Source organism: Agrilus planipennis, unplaced genomic scaffold, assembly GCF_000699045.2.
Source record: "Agrilus planipennis isolate EAB-ADULT unplaced genomic scaffold, Apla_2.0 scaffold1015, whole genome shotgun sequence".
Lineage (NCBI taxonomy): Eukaryota > Metazoa > Arthropoda > Insecta > Coleoptera > Buprestidae > Agrilus > Agrilus planipennis.
This window is the reverse complement of record NW_020439665.1, coordinates 1-8,289: the sequence shown is the minus strand read 5'-3', so window position 1 is coordinate 8,289 and position 8,289 is coordinate 1. Positions and strand designations below refer to the sequence as shown.

Below are 8,289 nucleotides of genomic sequence, written 5' to 3'. Positions count from 1 at the left end.
GTGACGCACGTTTCAACAAAAATTTCTTCAATTTTAATTCTGTATACTGGTTGTGAAACGAAAGTTGAAATTTATCAAGAAAATTAAATCCTTATTCCACGTAGGTGTAAGAGTATTGAAATACTAAAGCGTGGAGCTTTTGTACCTCGAATTCGTTTCAGAAAACATTTTGAGTTAATAGCTGAATTTAGACCGTACATTAATGTTCGTTTTAGCCCCGGAAATGGGCATAGAACTAATATTTTCCTACCACAATAGTGCATTGTGAAACGAGTGAGATATAGTTGACAACGGTCCGCTCGGGTGCATAAGCAAAAGCAAGAAAAAGACGCTATTGAGAACTATACCGAGCGGATTACACATCGTAGTTTTTATCATAACTATGCATAAATATGCCATGATGATGATGAATGTATAAAATTATTTACGTTTAAGGGCATCGCGATAATGTAACGCTTTTACGTAGGTTATTTCCGTATATGGCGTATGACGAGCGCGTAAAGTTAAAAGCTACTATTACATAAGCGTCTTTTCCAATCGGTTATACTACAATATCTACCTGCAAAAGTGTGATCGATAAAATGTGAATCAAATAAAAAAAAACAAGCATGAGATGTCAACAATTTATTAAAAAATAAACAAATAAACAACAAATGGTATTTAATACATGAATATTAAAGGTACTTTCAATGTCTACTAAAATTTATCACCAGCATACTTAATTATAACAAAACTACATAATTTATTTAAGAAAAGTAATAAATTGGCTACTTTATCAGTTTATTTCTACGGTTGTAGCGAATATTACAGCTATTATATTTTCGACTCGCGTAGATATACACGTTGTATAAATTTACATCTAGCCAATACTCTGCAGCACTAAAGACTATTTTTTTGTGTCTAATTCTCTAGCGTTTGGAATCCATTCAATTAAGTATTGGATAGATGAAGTTAATTGTAAGATCTCTTACCAAATAAAATAAATTAAGGCAAATTTGGTATACAAATAAATTATTTTAATCTCAAGTATTCCTGAGAAACTTTTATTGTATGTAAATTGATATATGTATTGCTTTTATGAAGTATTTGCATTTACTTTGAAATATTTATTTAGTAAAAGTGGGAAACGCGCAATAATTTACTTGACACAATTAAAAATGTAGAACACATAAAATTTTAGAGGAAGTTCTTGTTAATTGTAAGATTAATAATACAAGAAAATTAATTTATGAAAAATGGTAAATGAGGGTATGGTTTTAAATATAAGTGTAATACTTTTCAAACATTGAAAATATTTCTATGAATGATAAGACGAATATACAGAGCTACTTAGTATTTCGATATTGGATATCTACTTTTAGGGTTTTATAAAACATTTGAAATCATCAAAATTTCGTATGTTATCAAACAAAGATAAGTGTTGAAGAAAAGGGCATTTTTAGTGGGACTAAAACAGAACTAGAAGGACCAGCACAATGTGCTTAGTAGTTAATTACTTCTGTTATTAAATATTGTGCTTGATGGAATTTCATGATTAAATAAATATCCAATTTAATTCTATTAAATAGAAGTTACTAAATTCATCATCAGCGTATCATTAAATCTTAAAGTCATAGCTAATTCAGGCATAAATAAAAAAAAATCGAAGTTATCTTCATTATTAATCTCCTGATGTTTGTCGCATTTTTGTACTTTACATCATTTTTTAAGCATTAAGAGGTTTAGATTCGGAATTTTTATCATCCGAGGGCAATCTAACAGTGGGAGAGCCCAAGCAAAATGTAGCCAATTTAGTACCCCAGCCCACCTCTACATCCTTTAGTTCGTCATGCTGACTTCTCTTCACAAAATCCGGTAGAATATCGTCGAGTATCTTCAGTTCCCTTCTAGTAAATATCAAATCCAATGATTTTCTTATACCAATCATCACAACCAACATCAACGGGAAAAGGATTGACGTTGTACTAAATGATTTGATGGTCCATAAAACGATCAAGCAAGCCAGTTGAATAAGTGTGAACATATGAACGCGTTTAATGGGAACCTATAATGAAATAAATAAAGAAATACAGAAATGTAAGCTTTTAATTTTATAATTCTATTTTTGCTCGCAAAATTTGTTATGATGTCCGGTACACATGTTTGAATTTCGTCATGCACGGTCACCATAGTTGAAATGCGGTGATCTAATTGGTTCAATAGCACCCCCTTCTCCATTTATTTGACGGTTATCGTTAGAATCATGAGGTTAAAGTAGGAGAAGACAACACTTACGAAGTGATTCCTACCGTAGTCATATGATACTAAACACATCCTTTAAATAAGCCAGGGAATGCTATTTAACCAATCAGAATGCCAAGTTGTCTGATGGAATTGATACATGCATTCTTCAGTACGTAGATGCTTTCGTTAGCTTCAGTTTATGGTTTGATATTAATGTCTGAACTGCACACCTGAATTAAGTTCAGGTACTTAGGTATATGTTGTATCAGTTACTATATTGGAAAAGGGGAAATATTTTGAAGAAAACAAAAAAACAGTTGCCATAATGAACCCACGATCTAGAATTTTACGTCTTAAACAACTGTGCTGTTTATAACTAGCTCATCATCATCATAAGGTCGTCAGCCCTAAGACTGGTTCGACACGCACCTTTACTCTTTCCTATCCTGAGCTAATCTTCGCATTTTCCTAAAACTAGAACAACCCACATCCTTAAATATTTGTGAACAGTAATCTAATCTAGGTCTACCATTACTCCTTCTAACTCCTGCTTCTGACCTTTATGCCTGAGAAGGTGTCCTACCAACGTATCTCGCCTATTTTTTATTAACTTAGAGTCCTCTGTTCTCCCATTCTTTTTAATTCCTCTTCATTTCTAACCTTCTCTATCGACAGTATCCTCATCATTCCCTTGTAACACCTCATTTCGAACGCTTCTAACCTTTTCTTTTCAACCCCTCCCACCGTCTATGTTTCGCACCCGTACAGCGCCGCGCTCCAAACATACACTTTTAACAATCTTTTTCGAATTTCTGAATTCAGTTCGCGAGCATAGAAGTGACTTCTTTTTATTGAAGGCGACACCACCCTGAGCTATCCTATGCTTTATATCCCTACTACTCCTTCCGTTCTGACTTATCTGACTTAGATACTTAAAATCAGTCACTTCTTCTAATTTTCGTCTCCTATCTATAAATTTGATGTTTCCCTTCTTGTTCCTCCCTTGCTACTGGTTCATTATTCATGTTATTATTATTATGGAGTCATTACATAATCCTAAACGATCCATAATTTTGACCTGGGTAATAAACCGAGCTAACCGACGTTTTCATTCTAGTAGGTAAGTTACAACGATTTATGGTCCGATTCTAATATTACAATTATAATATTTACCTGTCGTAAAAACATATAATCTGGTTGATACTTCGGTGGCATGAACATGATCAGGATTCTGTCGAAGAATTGTAGTCCTTTTAGTGACGAGACTCCCATATACAAAAATACTCCGAATAATACTGGCATAGGAATATGTTTTAGAATTGGTGTTAGGAACACTGACAGGCCAATTGTTAAAAATATTAATATGTGCGTTACTCTTTGTTCTCTCACTCCGAGGAACTGCGGCTTCTCCCCGGGAGCCGCACATTCAGATTCCAACTTTAACGAATTAACGTGATTGATTGACAGGACAGTTGCTGCAACGAACCACGGTAATCCCATCAGACTGCATATTTCAATGAGAATTGCCAAAACGAACAGGTCCAAGTGATATCCGCAACCCTTTTTCAGTTTGTTCTCTTTCCTGTTAATAATAACAGCCGAAATTTGTTGATCCATGAATATCAGGATGGTGCCAAGGAGAGCTGGCAAAAGTGCCAAGAGGGCAGTGTATATTGGGTTCCCATTGAACGGCGGTATCACCCAACCTCTTGTACTCAAAGTGGGTTTAAATTCCGTCGGTACTTCAAGTTTCGGGGTTGGGATGTTTACTTTGAAGTCCAAAAATGACATTGAAAAGATTGCTATTATTACGGCAAAATCACTGACAAACTGTCGTACCTACAATTTCAAATAAAAAGCGAATGAGACACTGCACAACAAAAAAATCGGGGAAAGCTGGATTTTTGTATAAACCTCATTCTTTGGTGGTTCTAAATATAATTCCAAAAGTCTTCAACGTTAAAAATCACAAAAAAAAGGGTTACTTAAAAATATTTACCTTTGCAGGAAAAAATAAGGCGTTTTTAAAATCTTTCAGTACAACGGATAGTAAGAAGGTTCCAATATACAAAAGAATTGACATTAGGAACACATCTGGAACATATTCAGATGTAGAACAGCCCTCTCCCACCAACGTGCCGTTATAGCTCTGAAAGTACGACATAAATCAAATAAAGAATTACGATGCTTTCTCATGGACTTACAAGGCACGTTGTCCTATTAAAATGTGACCAGTCCATTTCAGGGTGTCCTTGTTGAGCAATTTCGTTTGGAATGCAATAACATTTAGATGGTATATTTGTAAATCCGCTAGTATTGATCGGGTATCTTTTACCAATTGAAAAGACATTTTCCACTGACTAGAATAAAAGCAAATACTTCATACATGGAAACAAAGTTGATAGTACTTAGTACAATAAAACTGGTCTGTCATGGTTCTTATCAAAAAATAAAGGATTAGGTAACAAGACCAAGACTAAGAGCCTTTTCACACTAGCTGCATTTTGTAGCGCTCTAGTTGTGTTACAGTAGTGTGACAGTTGCTAGTTCGTATGTACAAAGACCGATTTTTTGCGGCCGATTTAGTAATGAACTATTTCAAATTTAACAGTTATTAAAATGAAGTCGCAGAAGGAAGACGAAGAGGAGCGCTTCTGATAAATTAAAAAAAGAAAAATATAAAGAATCGGAAATATTGGGTCGATCCTTACAACAGCAATCGATTGATAAAAGGATTTCTATATATCTTTCCAAGATTTATATCGAAATATATATTTCTTCTTCCCATGCTTTACCTTATATAGTCTGTATTGCAGCTATTCCAAATGCAGTCTTTGAGATTATGAAATTTTCGACATCGACATTGTCCATTATCTGTCTTTCGCACTACTAAAAATACGCCAGTGTGGAACCGTTACCTTAACTAAATTTATTTCTTAGTAAAGTGCAACAACAAAAATCGTGCAACTGTGACGCTTCAGAAGCGCTAGAAAAAGTAATCCGTGTGAAAGGTCTCTTAGAGATAGTGAGACCATTTCTAAAAGACGTATGTAAAAACAACTTTAAAATTCTTGCTAATTATTGAATTAGTTCTATTGAGGGCGTCTAAAGCCTTTTAAAATAAAATAATTTTATTTTGTAAGTAATAAAGATGCTTTTATGTTCTAAATTGTTACAATTACTAAATATTAATTATTATTTAGAATTGCTAAATAGGAACATGTAAATATATCCTAAATTGAAAAAATAGTTATGTGAAAATAATCGATAATGTGATTAATCAGAAAAATCGATTTTTTTACTTAATCGATTAGGAGCACGTAAAAATGAAACGAAAAAATTAATCAGTTACTTTTTAAAAGTTGGAAATAATCAATTTATCAAAAGTCTGTAAATATAACGAAACTGCAACTGCATTATTTGATTGCCTAAAACAATAAATAATCATCACAGTCTTTGCCGTGGTTTTATTTTACTCATACAACTGTGAACGTTTGAAGTTTCAGAAATAAAAAACTTCAACCACTTTATGATATTATGTTTCGTACCTTATAAATAAAAATAAAGGCTATCAGAGTTGCAAAGTTTTCTTCAGTAAACCTCGTAATATAGCACACGGATGCGCTGGCGTCAGTAGCCACTAGGATGAACAGAATAACTGAAATCCATGTTCCTATCCAGAAACGCAGCGACATATAGTCCCATCCGATTCGTAAACAAAAATCATAGACAATCGTTTCAAACACTAATACTGGCCCAGTGGATCCCAATATGGTCAAAGGTTGACCAGAAAAGAATCCATAGACGATGCCGCAAACGAAACCAGACACAAGCGATTCCATGGCAGCCATATTTTTGCCTGTGGCTTCAGAGAGTAATCCTCCGAATGTAATTATAGGAGACAGACAAGCAAAATACAAAAATATCCATGTGGCAACACATTGTAAAGATAAAGCGTCTTTAAAATCAGACAAATACCATGGCAATTTTCTTTTAATGTCGTTTTGCAGTCCGCCAAACAGTTTTCCGGTTCTCGATAAACCGTTCTCTTCTCTGTACCTCTCTTCTTCGTCTTCTTCATCGATTTCAGCTGGAGGTTTCTCGGGTGGAGGTTTCTTTCGAACATCTTGAGACGGAATGGCTGCTGGAGGTTCTATTCGAATCGCAGGATCCCATTCGGCAGGTGGAAGGACAGTAACCGCATCTAAAAATTCGTCTATTCCTGCTAGGAGGTGGTTCCTGTTTTTTGCTTTGTAAGCGACTTCGTGGAATACCTCGTCCGACATTAAGGTTGCCATAGCCCTTCCAACTTCGTGGTATCCTGAATTCATTGCTGGAGGATAAAGAAGGACGAAAATAAACCGTGTTGGAACGGGAACTTCTGTAAGATCGCCCACCACTGCGGACGTGTTTAGACGAAGAAATGCGGCGAGGGGTTTTTCTAAAAAGTCCACCTCGCCGACAAGAATGTTACTTGCTTCCGAACCTGGCGGTATTTTACGCATAAACTGAAGATTGTGATGGACAATATCCCCGTTCATTGAACCCAGGTCGCCAGTGCTGTGATTTCGGTGGATTGATGTAGCACTCGTGCTCTTTGTCAAACCCTCCGATTTATCGCCACCTACTACAAAAAAGAATTTCGTTTTATGCCAAACGCTGCATAAAATTGGAATAATTTTAAGCACACCAAACAAGCAAAAACATTAATGGTTAATGATAAAAGCAAGCCAATTATCAAATACTAACTGACTACATTTATGAATAATTTATACCGAACAAACCTTTTTATTTTAACTGCAATTAGATAGTAAAAGTGAAAATAAGTCAGAAATTATATTAGTTACTGATAATGGATGCATGTTATGATACCACTTGGAAATATACCTATGTATGATTAACTGACAAAATTAAAAAAAAAAACAAAAACTTGGATGTTTTACACACAGCATGCGAGCTCGCTACGTAATGTAAAGGATTGAAAAATTATGAATGGCTGTGATGACATTTAATTTTTCTTCACAGCCAACCATGACAACAGCAAGTACACATATGTTTATCTGATTTAATTGTTTTACCCTGGCTGTGGACCGTAAGAAATTTTCCAAATTCGGGTGTTTTTCCGGTGTATCCGAACGAAAATGAATGTGAATGATCTTCAACTGCAATACAAACATACACCTGAGTCCATACGTACATACATATAAATCTTCTGTTACTCGTAACATAGTTTTAAGGGAAAGTAAAAAAAATCGGTTACAATACGAAGAGGAGTCACAAGAAGTTACAATCGTGGGTGCAAGTGTAAAAAGTGTGTGCTAGAGTTGGGAATAGATCATATAACGAAATAGTTGATAATACAGTCCTGGATCTGACCTTTTTGCTCTTGTTGATGCTGGTTGCTGATGGTACACCACGTTGAGAAATTCTTCATGTGAGTTACGTATTCCGCTGCGAAATAATACTAACTATAACCTATATGCACATATAATAATACGAAACATTAATGTTTAGTGGAATAAAAATTTTTTGCATTATTGCCATTCGCCATTTTGGGTCCAACCAAAAGAAATGTCAGCCCTCGGTAGAAAATAGGTCGGTACTTAATTGGGGATTTTTTACCTTTACAAATTACTTATTGAAGGCTTTATTTGTCCATAACAAGTTTTATATTTAACGCTGTTACTTTTTAACTCCTTTTGTAAACGAAATTTCTAGATTAACTCTTTCAAGCATTTGTTTTCGAAATTCGTTAAAATTGGATCGTGAAATTGCTCATGGATTTGTAAAGTAGCCAATAGTGTTAATGGTAATTTTATTCGAAATAGGCCCTAATTCGAAAATAGACTCGCAAGTCAATTTACACCGAAATTAACTGTAATTCGCATTGCGATCAATTACCGTAAATTGCCCTAGTACTTTTCTGCATAGCGGAATTCGCAACACGAAAGGTCGAGGTCATTCATTTGGAAGGAAATTGTATTAGGTGCCTACCTGTGCAAAAGCTCGTCTACATCAACATCCAAAGAACTCAAGAGCAAATAAAAAAATTGAAAATGCTCAAAA

The 8,289-nt window shown here is 34.7% G+C and overlaps 1 protein-coding gene across 2 annotated transcripts in view; it reads right to left on the bottom strand.

Moving 5' to 3' along the window:
- The window catches only part of LOC108743740 (electroneutral sodium bicarbonate exchanger 1), an 8,946-nt gene extending 687 nt beyond the window's left edge, over positions 1 to 8,259 (bottom strand). Inside the window, exons 1-7 of one of the 2 annotated variants that reach the window (XM_018479329.2) lie at positions 7,600 to 8,259; positions 7,302 to 7,385; positions 5,772 to 6,850; positions 4,428 to 4,583; positions 4,223 to 4,372; positions 3,397 to 4,062; positions 1,808 to 2,044 (exon numbers count right to left, since the gene is read on the bottom strand). In XM_018479329.2, coding sequence (XP_018334831.1) covers positions 1,808 to 2,044; positions 3,397 to 4,062; positions 4,223 to 4,372; positions 4,428 to 4,583; positions 5,772 to 6,850; positions 7,302 to 7,385; positions 7,600 to 7,657 — 2,430 coding nt within the window. In that variant the 5' untranslated portion in view covers positions 7,658 to 8,259. Of the gene's footprint in view, positions 1 to 609; positions 2,045 to 3,396; positions 4,063 to 4,222; positions 4,373 to 4,427; positions 4,584 to 5,771; positions 6,851 to 7,301; positions 7,386 to 7,599 lie in introns of those variants that run through there. The other variant, XM_018479330.2, reaches the window with a different exon arrangement.
- Between the last annotated feature and the right edge of the window lie 30 nt (positions 8,260 to 8,289).